Genomic DNA, 21,303 nt, shown 5'->3' on the forward strand with positions numbered 1-21,303 from the left:
CTAACTAACCAGAGGGCTGGTCCTCTCAGAGACCTCCTTTCACTCTCAGACGTCACCACTGTAAATGCAAAGATTCGGCCTGGTGAAAGGTACCCACTCACATGTGGACAGCAGTCGGTGGCAGATTCACACACACACACACACACACACACACACACACACACACACACACACACGACAGAATGAAGAGTTAGAGGGGAAAAGCAATAAAACCCTCTGTCAACCCAGCCAGGTTCTCAACTTGGTGGTATCTCAGTAAGGGGTGACTTCATCATCAGGGCCACAGATTTGGCTGCACCTGGTGTTGTATAAATCCACTGTGACATCCCTAGAGAACTGTACTGTGACATCCCTAGTCTTACACTAAACCACTGTAATAAAGGAAAAGGCTTGTCAAAATCTCACATGTTCTGCTCATTCTGTCATTTTATTACCCAATTATCCATTACATTTTCCAATCACTTTACATAACCAACCATTTTCATCCTTGTCACACTATTGTAAACCACATCAGCAAGTTAATACATAAAGCTTTGCATTTCAAAAAACTAGACACTTTAGTAACAATATTACAAAGGTTTTAGCTTCAAAAATAACTGAAAATGAAAAAAATAAACTTTTAAAGAATTAGCATCATAAAATTAATTTATTCCAAGTAAAAATACAAAATAATATTATGACATTGACCAGATATGAAAGTCCCTCCCAGAAACAACTCTATTAATGATTGAGAAAGCACTCCTTAAAGAAAATACGAAATAAAATGAAAAATATGTAAATATGTTTAATTTTTTTCTTAGCAAAAAATCTTTCTAAAAATAACAATGAAAATTTGTCTCAGTACAAAGGCTACATTACTATTGAAAAAATACCAGCATGAAGAAAAGGTACATATTTGACAGTAGAAAAATGATTTCAGTGAATCACAATGTCTAAAGTTTGCAATGAAAATAAATCTGCAATAAAGATTTATGCCTTTTTTCTTTTCTTTTTTTTTTCTATTTTTTATACAAACAGTACAAACAGTATTGCACATAACAACAAATAGTCGAGGTTAGGTTATAGCCTTCAAAAAATCGACTAGTTCAAGTGTCACATCAAGGAAAGGCCACAACAGGACCTGTGATACCCGGGGGCTTCCCATCAAGTTGCAGGTCAGAACACCTCTGTGTTTTAAAAAATAATTTTTTTGAAGGACCCTCTCTTTTAATATAACATTAACAACTTGGGGGCACATTTATTTACAAAACAAAAGGGAACATGTTATAATTTAATAAACTAAAAAAGTTCTCTTTAAAAAAATACAAACAGAAGAACTCTTTCACAATCCTGGTCAGTCGTGCACAATCAACGCTTGATTATAAATATACAAATTAAGGGAAAGTAGTTTCCACCACCTATTCACAACTTTCAGCACCAAATGGAGTTTATTTTTTTGAAACCTATTCTCTATGACAATGCTTTTTCACCTTCACTTCAGCTTTATGCTGTACAATATTCCAGCTTTTTTTTTTTAATCTCAGTATTATTTTAGTACATGAAAGAGGGGTGTTTCTTCAAAAAGTTTTGCTTCTTTCACATAATTAGGTAGATTTCTGTAGGTTAGATATGATCTTTAATATTATAGTTATAAAGCTCTAACTTCTTCATTTTCAAAAAACACAAATAAGCATGAAAAAAATAAAGTTACCCATCTGTTAAACCATTTTTCTTGCAGAATTAAATTAATATATATTTTTTCTGAATAAACTTACTTAGAAAATATCATTTTCTTTCCTATATTTCAAAATTGAGGTATTGCGAAAGATCATGTCAGTCAGAAAGCATGCCTTTTTCCTTAAAAACAAACAAACAAAAAAATCTTCAGCCAACTTTTGAAAACTGTCTACAATACAAAAAGTAGTAGTGCATAACAAAATTTCTTATACAGATGAAAAAAACCACAAACATAGGAAAAAACAAACAAAACCACAGCTGGGCTGGAAAAAAGCAATTATTACCAAAAAGCCCAGAGGTAACCTCAAAGGGGAAGAATTCTAATAAGCATTTTTAACCCAGTAAAAAACTATTTTGTTTTTTCCTTTTTGAAAACAAACTATAGTTTGAGAGCTGTTAATTGCAACTAAACACTGGAGAAACAAAACAAAACAAAACCAAGCGATATTAACTTAAGACAGTACAAGGACATCACAGCACATAAAACACAGCGACTTAAATCTATTCTGCAGTGTCATATCCAGTCAGATTGTCCCCAGAATTCCAAAACATAGGAAGAAGATTTAAAAAAAGATTTACATAGTCTCATAATCATTGTGTGTGTTTATATATTACTATCTGCAGCCCAAGAGTGAATGCTAAAAAAATGTCCATGGTAGTACTAGCAGGTCTGAATTCTATTCAAGCTTTACAGGATAAATCCAGGGAATTAAGTAGTTAATTTCTCACCCAGACAACCAACCCTGCCCAGGCCATCTTATTTTGTACAGACATTTCTTTAGCATCACGATCACACAACTTTCTTAAAATGTGCCTAGTTTGTCAATTGACAACTTATCTCTATATACTGTATATATTCCTAGTGTTTGTAAGCTAAGATGAGCTCTTTGGTTTTCTGGACAAGGTCTGAAGCTATGTAAAATGGTGCAAGCACTAGGAGATTGTAACTAAGAGCTCATGTGTTAGTTAATAATATACCAGTTATGAACTGTCAAGTTCGTTAATGTCTGACACAGAGGCTTTAAACAGTTAAGTTTGATCACAGTTAGACATAATCACTTTACTATATAAAATAAATTGCACAATATATAACAGAGCACCGCAAAGTACTTCATCTACCATCCACAAATTTGCTTTAAGAATATCCTACACCTAGGTTTTATATTGGTTGTAATATAGGTCATTCTGTTATGGGCTGTTCCTAATTTCAGAAGCATTCCATTTATTGAGGCATGCCTTCCTCCAGTCAATTACCATTTCTTTGAATGAAAAAAATCTTTTTTAAAAAAAGTCAGTATTTTATAGCTTATATAGATTCTTAATTTGTGCATTGTGGGAAGGTTTTATACTAGACATCAGATATAAAATTTATTGCATGCAGCAACCTGATTAAGTAAACATGCAGTCAGAAATAGTGACCTTCCGTTGAAGCTTTCTCAAGTCTATTCTGATCTCCTTTCGGCAGCTGATTCTATTCCTAAGTCACAAAAGTATGTTGTTGGGTTTTTTGTAATTGATACCTTAGCCTGAATAGAGTATTATGGTATTAATAATACCACTTTAATAGCAGCAAAAGCTATTGCAGCATAAATTTACATAACACTAAAAGATCTAACCAAAATCCTCAGCAAAACAAAAATTAAACATGAAGGAAAAATAAAGATTCAGCTTATGAGGTATCCTTACATGTCAAAATAGAGAGCAACTAAAGGCTTATTTTCATTAAGGGTTTTCCTTACTCTAAATGACCCCAGCTAATGACTGCTGAATTGTTGTGAAGTTTTTGCTACATCTGCCACCTACTCATGAGTATTACCTTTGGTAAGTCTTCTCCTAGGGGCGATTCTCTAAGTTTCTGAAAATAAGTGCATGCTCCAGTTCAAAAACGATCAAAACAATAACAATACAACAACAACAACAAACAAAAAAAATCACAGACATCAACCTGATGGCCGCTGATGAGAATGGCAGTCTACGAGTGACAAATCAGGTGTAAGAAGTTAAGGTACCAAGCAGACAAAGGTGTGAATCAAAGTGCAAATCAGTACCGTTATACACTCTGCAATTCTGCATTATACTGGACACTGAGTTCAGTAATATGACTGTAAATAATAATAATAATAATAATAAAAAGACCCATTTCTTCTTTAAAAATCGAGAACAAATGCACAGATTTCCAGAACACTGTAAGCCCTGAGGCAGTGCCCTCTCTTTTCCCTCCTTGTTATCTACTACCAGTACTTGTGGCTGGGTATACCCTGGGCTCAGCTCCAGCGGAACGGGACATGGCGAGGGCGGTCACCTCCCTCCTTCACCAGCGGTTTGTGGAACTCCCGCCCGGCACGGGAATGTATGCTCGCCCAGCAGTATTCGCAGTAATACTGCAGACAGGTGACGTTGGCACAGAAGAATGGGGCAAACTTCCCACCACAGCGTGTGCCCTGGCACTCATCACACATCTGATCGTCCAGCACATATGGCTTCACTTCCACCTGGACCCAAAGAGGAAAGACAGGAAAAAAGATTTTAGCAAAGCTTCCTCACATTTCTTCCTCTTAAGAGTTTATAATGGAACTTAATATGTCCCAGTCAGACTCGGTATTGAACTCAGCTGGTATCAGACAGTGGCTGAGAGTATGGGATCTGCTCCTTGACTTACTACTTACTAGTTGTGTGATGGCAGTAACCTCTCTCTGTGCTTCTGTTTGCTCTACATGTGGATCTGTAAAGTGGGTGTAACGGTGATACACGGACACACACACACATCTGGATATCTATATGATGGGCATAGCAGGGTCTACCTCAAAGGGTGCTGGTGGGGATTGAGAGGCAGCACATGTAAAAGCACATGAGCTGAATCCTGAAGGCTGGAGCACCTGGCTATGCACGAACAGCATTTCAGGGAGAGGAACCAGCGAGGACAAAGCCCAAAAGTAGGCAAAGGCAGACCACGTACTTGGGGAAGTTTGGCAGGAGCTGGGCCAAAGGGCGAGTCCCACTGAGGGTGGCAAGCCTAGTTGAAGGGTGACCGTGAGGTTCTGGGCTTCAATGTTTTAAGCACAAGGCTTTCAAAAGACTAACCTCCCAGTACTGTTCACAATGGATGGCAGGGAAAGGGGGACTAGGGGGATGTTAAGAAGCTACTCTAACAATTGAGGCTTTTTTATTTTTTAGATTTTATTGCCTTAATCTTCCTCCAAGACTGGAAGCTTCAATAGAGAACTTTTCATCACAGCCCTGCAGGCTATGTTAGAGGAAAACCAGAAGCAAGGAAGAACAAAAGTTACCACACTTTTCCCCCATGTCCGCTTCCAAGAACCTCAGAAACGGACTATCGTTAATGTTTTCATCCCAAATGTTAGAAATTAGCAGGAAGGTGGCAAGTCTCTGTGATCAGGCTCCTTCCCACGCTGACCTCTAGAACTGTTCTGGGGAAGAGCAAGCACTGTGGCCGCTGGGGTTATGGAGATGGGGACCCACATTTTTTTTGACATGAGCCAACTGCCTGACAAATTTGGGCTGCTTCTGGATGCAGCCCGGAGGTTCTAGCAGGGCATGGGGCAGGGTACCAAGGGGCTGATGTGGGACAGCATGGGGTGAGCAGGGACATAGGGAACGCCTGGGGTTGGGCTCTGGCATTCCCTGGAGTTCTGTCTCTGCTTGGAAGACCCACTGGAGATGACCTGTCCCAGCCCTTGGTAACCCAAAGGGGAAAATGTCTTTGCTCTGGCTCTAGTTCCCTTCCTCCTATTTTTCCCTCCTCAACCTAACAGGTTAGAGAGTGGGCTTCAAAAAAAAAAAAAAAAATCTCACATTCATCTCTGCATCATAATTGAAACTGTAGTGGCTCTCGGGTCATCTGCCTAGGTTCAAATCCCAGCCACATTACTAGCTGTACAACCTTAGGCAAATTTCTCAGGTACTCTGAGCCTCTGTTTCCTCATCTGTACACTGGGGGAAAAGAACGGTTCGTACTTTATAGGGTTCCTATGGGGAGCAAATGAGTTAAATCACATAAAGCACACAGAACAGCACCTGGCACATCAGATGCCCTCATTAAGTGTAGTTATCACTCCCCCTGCTTCCTCTCTAGTCCAGGCCACCACAACGTGCATCCACACCTGTCCAATACTGATGGCCTCTGCACTGGCCACCAAGCTCCAGGCCTTCCCTGGGTCAATTCTCCTATGTCCAGGTAGATGTTTCAATCATCTGCCTTCTCAATGTTTCTTGCCTGGTCAAAAGCCCTTCAGGCTCTCCCCTACCTTCAGGAGTAAACCCAGCTGCCTCAGTATAACGGGGTACTTACTCCCTGTCCCCTGCGACTCAAATGTAAGCCAGAGCCTTCAGGATTTGCCCCAATTTCCCTCCCATCTAGTCCCCAACTCAAACTCGACCTGGTCTCTAACTTACCTGCACTTTCTTCCCACCCTACATACTCAGCCCACCCAACAATTTCCTGTGCCCGGTAAGGCCCAGTCTTTCTTTTCTCTTTCCTTCTTAGCATAAAATTAACAATCTTAAAGTGAACAATTCAGTGGCGTTAAATATATTCACAATGCTGTACAACCACTACCTCTATTTAGCTCCAAAACATTTTCTTCACCCCAAAAGGAAACCCTGTAGCCACTAAGCAGTTTTCCCTACCTTCTCTCCCTCCCCAGCCTCTGGCAACAACCTATCTGCTTTCTGTCTCTATGGATTTACCTATTCTGGATATTTTATATAAATGTGATCACATAATTGTGACCTTTTGTATCTGATTTCTTTCACTTATCATAATGTTTTGGGGTTCATCCACGTAGCATATGGCAATATTTGATTCCTTTGTATGACTGAACAGTATTCCATTGTTTGTGTATGTATATGCATGTATATATATGGTATTTTGTTTATGTATTCATTCATTAATGGACGTTTGGGTTATTTCTACCTTTTGGCCATTGTGAATGGTGCAGCTATGAACATGTATGTACATATGTTTGTTTGAATATTTGTTTTCAATTCTTCTCACTACATACCTAGGAACAGACTTGCTGGGGCATATGACAATTCTATAATTAACTTTTTGAGGAACTGTCAAATTGTTTTCCACAGCGGCTGTACCATTTTGCATTCCCACCAGCAATGTAAAAGGGTTTCAATTTTTCCATATACTCACCAACACTTGTTCTGCATTTCTGTGATTATAGTCATCCCAATAGGTATGAAGAGATGTCTCACTGTGGTTCTGATTTGCAATTCCCTACTGACAACATTGAGCATCTTTTCATATACTTGTTGGCATTTGTATACCTTCTTTGGAGAAGGGTCTATTCAAGCCCTTTGCCCATTTTAAAAATTGGATTGTTTTCTGTTGTTGAGTTGTAAGACTTCTTTATCTATGCTAGATACTAGACTTTTATCAGATATATGATTTGCAAATATTTTCTCTTATTTTGTAGGTTGTGTTTCACTTTCTTGAAAATGTTCTTTGATGCACAAAAGTTTTTAATTTTGAGCAAGTCCAATTTATTTTTTTCTTTTGCTGTTCTTCCTTTTGATGTCATAGCTAAGAATCCACTACCAAATTCAAGGTCAAGAAGATTCACTCCCTGGACTTCCCTGGTGGTGCAGTGGTTAAGAATCCGCCTGCTAATGCAAGGGACATGGGTTCAAGCCCTGGTCCAGGAAGATCCCACATGCTGCGGAACAACTAAGCCCGTGAGCCACAACTACTGAGCCTACGCACCACAACTACTGAGCCCGCATGCCACAACTACTGAAGCCCACGTGCTCTAGGACTTATGCTCCACAACAAGAGAAGCCACCGCAATGAGAAGCACACACACCGCAACGAAGAGTAGCCCCCACTAGCCACAACTAGAGAAAGCCCACATGCAGCAATGAAGACCCAACACAGCCAAAAATAAATAAATAAAATAAATAAATAAACTTTTTTTTAAAAAAGAAAAAGACTTGCCCCTATGTTTTCTTCTAAGAATTTTATGGTTTTAACTCCTATAGTTAGGTTAACTGATTTCAAGTTAATTTTGTATATAGTGTGAAACAGGGGTCCAACTTCATTCTTTAGCATGTGGATATCCAGTTGCCCCAGGACCATTTGTTGAAGAGACTATTCTTTACCCATTGAATGGTCTCACCAACCTTGTCGAAAATTAACTATAGGCCCAGCCTTTCAGTCCCACAGGGAACTATTCCTTTCTCCTTTGAACTTAATACTCCACTTTGCTCCTCTGGCATTTCCTATCTATAGTTCTGCCTTGGTCAGCATCTCTCCTTATCTTCAAGCAACCTGAGGACAGAATAGATCTGGGGAAAAATGTGATCTGCAGAGATTGTGGGCTCCTGGGGGAAGGGAGCTGTAGGCTCATGAAAGTGTATATAACCTGGCCTGAACTCCCTGTACTTGAAGGCCAAGAAGGAGCGAAGTGGTGGACTAAGTCCCCTCTGCCCTGAGATGGGAGGACTACTGGTAGAGGCAGGGTGTGTGGGGAACTAGGAGCAGCCAGCTTTTCCACCTTCGGTCCATGAGCTGAGGACTGCTTTGCTTCTACCACCAGGTAGATGCCTATACTCAGGGTGCTCCAGCAACCAGATCTGAGTCCCAAAAAGCTCAGAAAAGGGGATCCAGCAGTGAGAGAGAGGATTGGTCTTTTACATTCAGCAAAAGAAAGCTGCCAGAGGAGAAAGACAATAGCCCTTTGTAATATATACACATGTGAAAAGAGTACTTAAGGAGATTCAAGCCTAGCACAAAGGGCACTTTCCAGTAATATATATATATATATATATATATATAAATGTTACTTTTGTTTAGGTGTAAAAGTGGCATTGTGGTTATGTGGGGGATTTTGTCCCTCAGTTCTTTTTGAGAGCTTAAATTAATTTTTTAAATTGAGGTTAAAGTCATAAAGAATTAACCATTTTAAAGTGAACAGGGACTTCCCTGGTGGCGCAGTGGTTAAGAATCCGCCTGCCAACGCAGGGGACGTGGGTTCGATCCCTTGTCTCGGAACATCCCACATGCTGTGGAGCAACTAAGCCCACGAGCCACAGCTACTGAGCCCACGTGCCACGACTACTGAAGCCCACATAACTAGAGCCGATGCTCCGCAACAAGAGAAGCCACCACAATGAGAAGCCCGCGGCCAGCAACAAAGACCCAATGCAGACAAAAATAAATAAATTTATTAAAAATAAATAAATAAATTTTTAAAAGGGGAGGGGATTGAAAAGGAGCAGGATGGTGTGGGGCCCTCCTGGATACAACCCCCACCTTGGGTCCCCCATTTCTTGTTTGTAGAAAAAGGCTTTAGTTTCCTGGGCTTTTCCTAAGTTCCAAAGAGCAGACTCAAGCAGTTACTAATTAGGGGAGTGAAGAAATGCAGAAACAAAGGAAAAATAGTCAAGAAACAACAGTTCAGTGATAAAACACAGTCCTAGTTCCTCCTCAAGGGAAATACATAACAATCTGACACATATCTTTGAGTTGTTCTGCAGGAACTAAGACCCTCACCCAGGTGGAGGATGGTGACTACATGCTGACCATAAGCATACAGACCTCTGACTGGTTGGAATCAGAAGGTTGATGATTAAGATTCCTGAAACACCACTCTGTTACCTCACCACCAACCAAACAGAAGAAAGTCATGCCCCCTGCAACCCTCACCTCAAATGTTGCCTTTCAAAGCCCTTCCGTGAAAGCTATCAGGGAGTTTGGGTCTTTTGAGCATTAGACTATGAAGGACACTGGTAGTTAGGTGGTCCTTATGCTAAAGAAGGGTGATTATTTTGGCTCAAATGGATTCATTCATTTGATGAATATTTATGGAGTGCCTATTCCTTATATGCCACCATATTAAAAACTGAAATACAATGGAGAACAAGACATAGTTCTTCCCTAAAATAATTTATGGTCTATTTGAGAGTTTCTTAAAGGCATTCCCAACCATTTGTAGTTTTTGCCATATCCTAACACCATCTGTACTATTACTTGATGTTTTACCTGACTATCCAGATTAATTCTATTTTTCCCAATACACATATACATAATTATTAACATAAAAACAGAAAAAGAATAGATATATGTGTATGTATAACTGAATCACTTTGCTGTACACCTGAAACTAACACTGTAAATCAACTATACCCCCAAATAAAATAAAAATAAAATTTAAAATAAAATAACATAAAATAAAAAGAGGCTTCTCTGTTAACCACCTAAAACACCTGGAGTATCATTAAGCTACAGCAGTTTGGAGACACCAACCTATTGGGATCACATTAGTGATCTACATGACCATTAAAGTTCAAATACTAGAGCTCTTCACAGAGCCAATCAAATCACCAAGCTGACCTTCTGGTTCAAAGAGACTTACAGGACCAGGAGATGAGAACTTCCCACAGAGAGAAATGCTTGAATTCATACTACACACCTAATGGTGACCATAGGTGAATGTATGGAGGTGATCATACCCAGGGATGCTGAGAACATGTGTAACTTATTGATGAGGGATAACTATTAAAGATAAGGAAGACTGATGGGGAATGTTGGATAAGTGGCTATAAAAAGATGGAAAAAGGGAATAATATAGGTAGAATGATATAGGCGAAGAAAAAGTAATACTTTAATAAACTAATCTCAAGGTTGATACTGTTGTGTTTCTAACAAGCTTAGGGAAAATATTTTGTTTGGCAGTCATTTTGATATTGGTCAACATAATGACCTCTTAAAGTAAATAAAGCAATGACTAACAGCTCTTGGTGGCAGAGAGGTGATACCTAGGGAGACCATAAACTATTCACAGGTCCAGAGTTCTCTCTCCTTGGACCCGGAACGTTGTAGAAATGAGAAAGAAGGCATTAGCCAAGGTCAGGCTCAGCTTGAATTATGTGCTAAAGGTCATTATTAAGAACAGCTGGCCCCTGCTGCAGTCTGCCCTTTGGTGACAGGAAAAAAAACAAATTAAGTCTGTCAGATACCCAGCCATCCCAAGGCATGTTTACAGGTGGCTGGAAGATGAGTAGCAGCAATGATTTCAGATAATGGAGTCAGAGTGGACAAACTGGAGACAGAGGCCAAGTGAAGAGGTATAATTTAACCGGGATAACTGTCTGGAAAGGCCTGCCCAGAAGTCAGGCAGGCCATTTCTTACCATCTGGAGCAACATGCTTCCTGGAAAGACCAATTTGTTTGGTGTACTCAAAGCTTTAAACATAACGTATTCCTAATCTTCTTGGCATGTGTCACAGAGTACATCTATCCAGGCCTAAAATCCACAGTAACCTCATTACCATTCCCACTAAACACGGTGTCTTTACAGTTGCTAAAGCAAGTCCTCCACCAGCAGGCAAATACTAAGAATGTTTAAACATAAATTTTTAGTTTTTCAACTATGAGCTGGAATCCTGCTGTTTAGAAAGCAGATGACAGATGCCTAGGAAATTAAAGCAGCAACGTGAAAATAGCTTTACCTTAGCAACAAAGTTATCCACAACCTTCCAGTTATAGCAAATTCGCAGTTATTAATTTTAGAAGAAATCTGGGATAGATTAAAATAAACACAGCGAAAATGGTTGAATTTTATTTTCTTTTTACCTTTCAAAGGATGGGATTGACCATTTTTCATATTTTCAAGTGCTAGGGGAAGAAAGGTTTTAAAATCACCCTTATGCCTTTCCCACAAGGAAATGTACTTATGTGTGCTAATGTTGACACCTTTGCTATATGTCTATAGAACACAGAGAGATCTGTGAGTGCTCTGTTTGGTCTTAAGATTACTTTTTCATGAAACGAAGACGGTCTAGCTGACAGAATCCTGCATACTCCATACATTCACTCTCTAATCTCGTTTCCTTCCATGCTGCTTGGGAGTGGGGCTGGAGGTGAGGGTATAAATCAGCCCCAAATCAATTTCTAGTAGTGGAAGAGTATATCATATAGAGAACAATGGGTAAGAAAGTCATTTAAAATCTATAAAATGCATGACTGCCATGGCATCACCACTCCCCAACCCCCCAGGATGCGGACGTGCAGAGCCCTCTGGCTCTATCCATTTAACTGGCTACATCATAACATTGCAGGCCACAGCTTCCTCTACTATATTAGAGGTTTGGACCAGCTCTTCCAAGTAAAAATAAGCATTCACCAAGAAATTGCTAACCGACTGATACCCCTGCCTTCTGGGGTCAAAGAACTTGAATATCCTACTGAGATAACTACTTTAAAAAACTGTGGTTGTCTTTTTCCCATTAACAATCTCATAACTAGCGTCTAAACTCAAATATGAGAAGGAAAGAAGAACACTTAATCACTCTAAAGAGTTTTCATATTAAAAATTATCACAATTCCACAGGAGAAGACATAAAAAAGAGAGCAAAGGACAGAAGAGATGAGGGGTCAAGACCAGGAAGGAGAGACAAGACAAAAAGGTCCCATGCCATTCAGAGAAGAGGAATATTTTTCTCTCTTTCTTAAGATGACCCCAAACTCTATTTTAAAAGCTATTTCTAGTCAAACGCTCTGAGACTCCCAGGGCTTCAAAATAAGCCCATGTGGTATTCAGAAAATATCTGAACTCACTTCTGGGTGTTGCTTCCTCTCAAAGGGTCAAACCAAACATAGCTATAGCTACAGCTGGGAAACTTTCAAGCCAGATCAAGGCCAGGGCCAGTAACAGCAGCAAGTTCAAGGCTGGGTTGTGGGAGTCCCAGACTAAGGCTAGGAGCAGAAATAGTCTGGGAACAGGTCGTCAGAACCCTCACTTCTTTTGCTATTGAGTCATCTCATATATTCTAGCTGTGGCCAGGGACAAAGAGTAGTATTATCAGCACTTCTGTTAGTATGGTTACTAGTTCATATTAATCTTCATGTAGGCTAAAAATATAAAGCCTTTGATCATCTTTAGCTAAAATTCAGGCCCAACATGTTTTTAGTGAAGAGAGAAAAAAAGATTAAATGTGTGAAGTACTCGAAGTGCTTGCAAAGAAAGGTGCAGTGGGTAACATCTCACTAAATAAAAAATGGGTTATGCTAAAAAGTGCTATTCAAAGCAAATATGATGTGCTATGGCTTAACTATCACAATGTTCCTTAAATAAAAGCATCAGAAAGCTCCAAATTAGCTAACAAAGTCAGACTCTCAGGTCTTCTACATAAGCTAAAATAGTCAAGAGAACATTATTTCCCAATGGTATACTGATTTCAAAACTATTTTCCCTTCTTATATAGAGACTGATGTGTTAGAGAGATACAATAGATAATCTCAAGAAATCAAGAGATGAAGGACTACAAATACAAAAGAGAATAGCAACCATGCTTTCAGTGCCCTTCCCAGCATTCTGAATATGCAGCTACCCCACCCCAACCCTTTGTAGATAGAAGACTCATGTCCAGCAATTCCATTTCTGGGTAGTCAAAAGAACTGAAAGCAGGATCTTGAAGAGATATTTGCACTATTATGCTCACTGCAGCATTATTCACAATAAGCAAGGTGTGGGAGCAACTTAAATGCCCACTGACAGATGAATGCACAAAGAAAATGTAGTATATAGATAAAACAGTATATTATCCAGCAGTAATAAGGAAGGAAATCCTGTCACATGTGACAACATGGATGAACTTAAAGGACATTATGCTAAATGAAATAAGCCATTCACAAGAGGACAAACACCACATGATTCCATATGAGGAATCTAAAGTAGTCAAACTCATAGAAAGCAGAAAGTAGAATGGTGATTGCCAGGGGTTGGGGGCAGGGGGAAGTGGGGAGTTGCTGTTCAAAGCGTATAAAGTTTCGATTACGCAAGATGAAAAAGTTCTAGCGATCTGCAGTATAACATTGGTCTTATGGTTAACAATACTGTACTGTACACTTAATTTGTTAAGATGGTAGATCTCATGTGCTTTTTTTCACCACAATAAGAAAACAAAAAAAAAAAGAGAGAGACTATATGGTGGGTGGGACAAACTTGGAAAAAGGACCGAGGAAGGGAAAAACAATCAACTGCTTACTAAACTTTTGATTTTGAGCATGAAAGAAGAAAAGAAGCTGAAAACACTAATTACTCAACTGGGTTCCCTGGAACACTATTCCCAAGAGATGGTACATTTTAGAAGAGTTCCATGATCAAAAAATTTGTGAAAAATTGCGTATTGTTTCCTTCTTGGATGTTCACAATGAGATTAGTATATAAAAGCTTCTAAGAAGTCCTAGAATAAACTAGCCTATTTAACTTTCTTCAAGAAAGCATTTCTAAACTCATTTGACTTAGAAAAAGATTTTTTTTTTTTTTTTTGCGGTATGTGGGCCTCTCACTGTTGTGGCCTCTCCCATTGTGGAGCACAGGCTCCGGACGAGCAGGCTCAACGGCCATGGCTCACGGGCCCAGCCGCTCCACGGCATGTGGGATCTTCCCAGACCGGGGCACGAACCCGTATCCCCTGCATCGGCAGGCGGACTCTCAACCACTGCGCCACCAGGGAAGCCCGAAAAAGATTTTTTTAATAAAATAAATATTAAAATCCCAAGGGATTCATGTTTCATGGAGAACAATGTAGGAAATGATGATTTGGGGAACTAATTTTAGGGGCAGATTCCTGGGCAGGGCAGACCTGCCTACTGAGAGTTCCTCCTCCTGTTTCACAAACCCAAATAACCAACCAACATTACCCCTATCTTGCCTGAAATATTTAACTCCTTTTTATAATGTGAAATTCCAATTAGACTGTCTAATAAACATCTTCCAGAAGAGCTCAAATATTAGTCATTTATGATTTCATGTAAATTAATGTGTTGTCAGTGTCACTGTGTATTGACACAGTACTTTATAGTTTTCAAAACCACTTTAACACACATACACACGTCCTTCCTTCAAGCTACACAATTAGTAGATATAGTTAAGACTAAACCCAAGATTGGCTGATTCTAGACTAATATCCTTTCTACTAGAACAATAGCTGTGCTAAACAATAGCTGTGGGAGGAATCCCTGAGATTTTTTATAAAGAAATAGTTCACATAAATCAAATCATATGGTTTTTTTTTAGATTAAGGGAGACTCAACTGATTCTACCCTTACAAATTTTCTCAGGACCATGGAGAGTAGACAAGAGAGCAGAAAAATGGCCACGTTTTAAAAAGATTACCCATTTTCTAATGATCTCATTTTTCACACTACAAAAATCTTTCATATGTAAGTGACCTAGACGAGTTATAAAGAAAACTGGATTTAGCAGAGCTTTCACATCTTAAGTGTTCGCTTGACATCACTTCTAAAAATACCATTAAAACAGACAGAATGAGTACAGGTGCCCTCTTTTGCCCTTATTGTACTTAAATACTTTAAACTGTTCCAGTTTTCTACAGAAACACTGTTCAAAAGAATATAAGTAAAAGTTAATCCTAACCTTTTACTCAATTTCAGGTTCAAAATCGTTTCATTATCAGAGAAGATATTGGTAAAAACACCTCTTTCTAGACTAAAGAGAGAAACACCTTCAATCCTTTAAATAGAAAATGCATCCAGGTGTTGACACCTTTAAAGGAAACTTGAGTCTCTACATACATGTCTTGACTAACATCCAACTTGCATGTTGACAGATGGGCACTTATGTTAAATTTTCTTTTTTCTTTTTATTATTTTTAGTGTCAACTTCAACTATTTCATTATCCTTATATTAAAGATTCTGAGTGAAACTGAGTAGGCACTTTAAAAGACAAAAAAAAAAAGAGAGCGAATCAACTATTAGTCTTGGACATATGGTTAGGAACCAACAGCACAGTTTAAATAGGCCAAGTTCAGCAATGATACAAATCAACATCTGTACAGCCTAATAACTTTCCAGAGCAATTCTTCACCTTCATTGTTTATCTGTGTAATAAACCTTAAGACTGTTAGGCTAGTGTTCTTGTTACTCTGGGACAATAAAATCAAGCCTCAAAAGGTTAAGTAACTTGCCCAAGGTCACATCATGGCTGGGAGAAGAGCTAGGAGTATAAACTCAGATTTCTCAGTTCCTAAGCCAGGACACTTTTTTTTTTTTTTTTTTTTACTACAGCCATGGTTCTGTGGGTGATGATGGCAGGAGTGGGTGTGGGACCCTTAAATACATAAACCCCCCCCCCCCCGCATTAGTGTTCTAGGGAGACTCTGTTACCCATGAGAGTGTATGCCAAGGCAGAAGAAATGCTGAGAACTCTGTGCTGGGTATCATACAACTTCGATATTGTCATCATAGGGATGAATAACCAGTTGACCAGTAACTGTTGAACATTAGCCATAAAATATGCATAAATGTAAAGGATTTATTTCAACATGTTAATAACTTCTCTTTTGAAGTAAAAACTGAGGCATGAATTGTATTTGTCTCATTTATAATAATGTTCAATAACAAGGGTCATTATGACAGCAAAAATGCCGGTTTCACTAAACGTTATAATCCAGTGGACTTGCATTGGCTCACACTGACTTAAAAAAGGGTTTACATGAAGACAAAATAAAAATCAAAAGCAAAACAATTGCAAAAAAAAATTTCAAATTCATTTTGTTAATATTCAAAATGACCTATAGACATACTGACAAATTCTGATATCAAACTCCAGATGTGCCCTGCTCTGTGCAGTATATGTTCACCTGAAAAGTTACATGAAATATGGAAACACGTATAAAACTAACTAAAGGACCTATAATACAACTCAGGGGTTCCTACCCAGGTCTGTGGAAAAATGACTTCACAGAAGAAGTGGGTTTAAAGAAACATTAGACCCTGGATGAGCAGCAACGTTCGGGAAGGGAGTTCCATAAGCAGAGGCAGCTCTCATGTCAATTACAGGTGTCTTGAGAGTCTCCAAGCCTCTCCTAGATTCTTCTCTGTTGCAAATAAAGGGGGTTGGATGAGGTCATGCCCAAGTTAAAGTCTAGCTTTAATGTACTATAAGTGTCAAAGAATACTTTTTGATATGCTAAACAGCAAAACCTAAACTTCTTTATTACTCAAGTGCGTGCTTAACTAAGTAAAAAAAGAAAGCTGTGCAGAGTGCCCTCTGGTGGACAGTTGGACATGCCAAAGGGCTTCCCATCTGGAAGCTCTCAATCAGCATTCATTCAACAACTCATTCATTCACTCAAATATAATTAAATAATGTGTGTCCACTGTGTGTCAATTATTGAGTATACAGTAGCTAACACGAGAGACACACAGTCATTGATTGCCCTCATCGACTGCAGAGTCTAGAAGCATAGGTGGACATTAAAGCATTGCTTCATTACAGAGGTATTTAATGCCACAAAGGAATAATAGATGGTATTATGACAATGATCTATGGGGAAGATGTAAGATCCACTGAAGAAAGGATTCCTAAAGTTTTCACAATTAAGCTGAGACCTGAAGGAAAAGTGAGCTTTAGGCAGGCAGAGGAAACAGTATCCATAATCACCCTGTAAAGTAGAGAAAAAGGCCAGTTGTGATCGGCTCAAGATGAGGAAATGGGAGCTGAGGCAGAGGTAGTATGTAGTACACGAAGGGTCATGTAGGCAGTGTTAATTAAGGACTTTGACCTTTAACCAAAGAGCAGTAGAACATAATCAAAAGGTTTAAAGGAGGGAAAGATGTGATTCAAATCATGATATTAAAAGATCGCTTTAGTTTTTTAATGTAAAGAATGAATTGGAGTTGGGCAAAAGTTCAAATTGGAGTTGCTTCTAGTCCTCGCTCTCCCATATACCATCCTAGTTTATTCTACACACTTACTGAGTGTCAGCCAAGTGCCAAGCACTCCCATTCAGACCTCTGGGCCCAGGTGGCAGAGTCAAGATCATGGCAGCTGCGTAAGGAACTACCATTAGAAGCCTCTTCCACCTCTGCTAGTCCTCCCATTGCTATGCATACTACGGCGAAAAGCTTGTTGATGCGTAGATTTATCAGCCCACTCCAACAAGTCACATATTCTCAGGGGACCCTAATTACTGCCATAGCAGGGGGCAGAAATTTGCCCCAACAGCCTGGGCTGCCTTGTTCCTGTGACTTCAAAGAGCACAAGTTAATAAGTAGGATCCCCTCCCTATAATGAGCTGAGTAAAATTATACAGGATAAATGCACTATCCCCCAACTCCCTGTGTCCTCACTGGGTCATTATTCAATTGATCCTTTTATTGCAGACTTGAAGGATGCACATTCAAATACTTTTTCCTGTGTTCTAAAATTGACTGTGGTGATGATTGTACAACTATGTAAATATACTAAAAACTGAATTGAATACTTTAAATTGTTGATTTGTAGGGTATATGAATTATATCTCAATAAAGTTGTTACCGAAACAAAAATTTTTTAAATCACCTCTTCTTGAAAGAAGATGACATGGATGAGTGAGATGACAGCAGAGATAAAAGTGCCAAAGCCATAGGTGCAACTGTTTCTGTAACTGTCGCATATTGGCATATTTTATATTCATAGGCAAGCCAGAAGTCTCTACGATGATAAGTAATCAAATCTGTAAAGGTTGTATTTTCCCCATAAATCACTCCATCTAAAAGCTTAGCCAAAGAGCAGCAATAACAACAACGGCGACGATACATAAACATATAAACTCTCAAAAGAGATGTCTCTTTTGAAACACAGTGGTTGGATATAAAAGAGGTTAATGAAATATACCAATCAGATCCTTCTTCATTTACCCCCCACAGTTTACCTAGGAAAGGTGAAGCCTGAGAACATACACCTTAAACAGTGCTAGAACTTCCATGATTCCAGACATTGCTGCTCTGCAGGAGGCCCTCTCCCACTCTCCATATGGGGCAAACAGTGAAAGAGGAAAGGGCTGCAAAACACGAAGCAAGTGGCCTGTAAAATGCCATCTATACTTGTTTTTGTTTTTTTAAATCTGCTGATTCCACTGAATCTGCATTTATAATGATACAGACAGCAAAAGAGATTCCTTTGACCGGAAGGATAATAAAGGTTGAAGCTATTCAAAACAGTCAAGGCCTCGGTTTAAAAGCAACTTCAGGCTAACATTAGAATGAAGGAGAAAAAGACTATAGCATCTTGGAATTTGCAATAGCAAGGAAAAGCGATTGTGGGCACAGGTAGACACCTGCCACTGACTTTCAAAGCTTCAAAACCTTAGCTATGTGACTATTGCTAAAAACCTGGAAGGGTTATTCAGGAAAGAAGGGTGTGCCCAACGACAGAAATTCTCCATGGTCAATCAAGAACAGAGCCCCTGAGAAAGAAAAAGGGCATTACCTAAGGAAATACTAATATGCTTACATATAATGGGAGCTCTCTGGAAAGCTCAAACTTAAGCTTCAGAAGAAAGACACATAAATATAAAAGTAGTATCAACCTAAAAAAGCATCTACAGCAAACGGTGCAGTTAACAGAGGCTCAGAATGCCAGAGACAACAAAATAAGGTATTGCTGGCCATGTTCAAAGCAAGAAGAAAACAAGAGGATAGAGTAACAGTTTGGGAGAGAGGAGTGTAATATTCACAGAAGACCGGTGAAAAAGGAGCCCCACTCAAGGTGGAAGTTGACTTCCTTCTCTTATAGTAAAGAAAATGGTCTGCACCTTGGTCAGGGCAAACAAAGAGCATGAAGATGGAGCTGGGAGACAGGGAGACAAAGGAATCCATCACTTTCAATGATTTCCAGTTCTCCCACTTACATGACTCTCATCCTAGGGCACTGAAGGAACTGATAGGTCCCTTTTGACACCATGTGTATGGAGATGGCATTCTTTTGCCCACAACAGTCCCACTCTACATGTGTCCAGTGAGTCACACTGTATATATTACTTTCTTGCTCAGTATCTCTTCTGGGCTTCTCAACAATCTAGGCGGATACACAAAGCTATTACTACTGCCCTCATTATACACTGAAACTCAGAATTTAAAAGTGACCTGCTCAAAATCACACAGCCCACCAGGAACAGGACCAGATCTAGACCTGGTCATCTGACTCTAGCCAGTGCCCTTTTCACTAACCAGTGTATCTTTTCACTGCATCTTCAGCAGAGCAACCGATAAAGTTCAAGCTATGTAATATTAACAACAGTGTAAGTATACTTCCAGCAAGATGAATACTATTAACCAGCAAGTGCCAGTTAAACATCTATTAACTGCCATATGACTCTGGCTGTTCAATCTTCAAATCTCATTTAATCTTCACACCATCCCCAGGAAGGAGTTGCAGATGAGGACCCAAGGCTCCCAGCATTGAGTAACTTGCTTGAGTCACCAGTGACTGGTGCAGCAAAGGTTTAACTGTAGTGGAATCTGTTCTAGCTTCAAACTCCATGCTCCTTCCATTACAACTGGCTGTTACCCTAAATGTTTATCAAGAACTACTCTAAGATATGGAGGGTATGGTTAACCCAAATACAATGAGCAGAAAACAGTCAATGGCTTTCCTGAGTCTTGAGAAGTTTGATGTGCCAAATATATTTCTATAGCATGGCCTATGATTACGCTAACAAAAGAAAAGCCACTTCTTTCTTTTTTACCTACGTCAAAGTCGTATGGGAATCAATGCTGAGGGCATGAGCATAGCAGGGGTGGGAGTAGAGGCAGGCCATAAAACAAACAGTACCTGAACTTTCTATGATGCTTAAAGGGGTTCAAAGATTACTGTAATCCCTGGGATAAGTGTGCTTCCTTCTAACTAAGGAATAGGCCAGGAGGTTGAGAGCAAAGTAAAGATATAAGCATGAGCAAGTGGAACCTTCTTTTATCATCTCTAGGACCTACCTCCTGAGAAGTCTCATTAGTTCTGGCTTCAGAGGGGAACAAAGAAAGCTACTGTGATAGAGATGAGAACATAAGCGCTCTTCTGGTTAAGTTTATTGCCTGGGATCACCAGTGATGGGGGCAAGAGCGGTCTAAATGTAATGGAATCTGGGGCTTCAGACTCACAAATGTATAGGCACTAGCAAGTCCACCAGCAGCAGTAGTTAAGAGAACACTCCACATAACACCATTTGTCAATTCAGCAAAGGTTTATCAAGCATCTACTGTGTCTGTACATCAAGCAATGGGTAAGCTCTGTGGAGCTTACAGTCTGTAGGGGAATTACTGATACAGAAGGGGTGCTGTGGGCACTTGAAAACTAGGAATGGAGCTGAATGTTTATCACCCCTGAGTTTCCACTGATTCAGAGTGTTTCAAAATTCTGTAAAACTTCATTCATTTTAATTAAAAAACAAACCACCACTACTTACTTTTAAGGATCCCAGTAGATGCAGCAAATAGACTATTTATTTTAAGCACTGGCTTTTGTAATTTGATCTATGTCTTAAAGAAAATGTAATCTTGTTGACTATAAAAAAAATTCATCACCAATTGAAACTTTCACCTCCTAAGAAACTTAGGTCTACTACGCAAAATTAGTCAGTCAACCATAGAGAGTATAGGTGAAACTTTGTAATACAACATATTTAGTACTTTACTTATTCTAGTCCAGTGTATGCCCTAAGAACAGCCTTTGCTGGAAGCATTAACAAGCACTGTACAATTGCACAGGGAGGTGTTTAGACTTGATGTTCTCCCACTTGATCTTTTTTTTTTTTTTTTTTTTTTTTTTTACCTG

At 39.3% G+C, this 21,303-nt stretch overlaps 1 protein-coding gene across 3 annotated transcripts in view; it reads right to left on the bottom strand.

Annotated features, from left to right (window-relative positions):
* Positions 1-408: 408 nt before the first annotated feature.
* CPEB3 (cytoplasmic polyadenylation element binding protein 3) overlaps positions 409-21,303 on the bottom strand; it is a 178,600-nt gene continuing 157,705 nt past the window's right edge. The window contains exon 10 of one of the 3 annotated variants that reach the window (XM_007471556.1): positions 409-4,208. In XM_007471556.1, the coding sequence (XP_007471618.1) occupies positions 3,981-4,208 (228 nt within the window). In that variant the 3' untranslated portion in view covers positions 409-3,980. The remainder of the gene's footprint in view (positions 4,209-21,303) is intronic. The other 2 variants (XM_007471555.1, XM_007471557.1) reach the window with 2 other exon arrangements.

Source organism: Lipotes vexillifer, unplaced genomic scaffold (assembly GCF_000442215.2).
Source record: "Lipotes vexillifer unplaced genomic scaffold, Lipotes_vexillifer_v1.1 scaffold325, whole genome shotgun sequence".
Taxonomy (NCBI): Eukaryota; Metazoa; Chordata; class Mammalia; order Artiodactyla; family Lipotidae; genus Lipotes; species Lipotes vexillifer.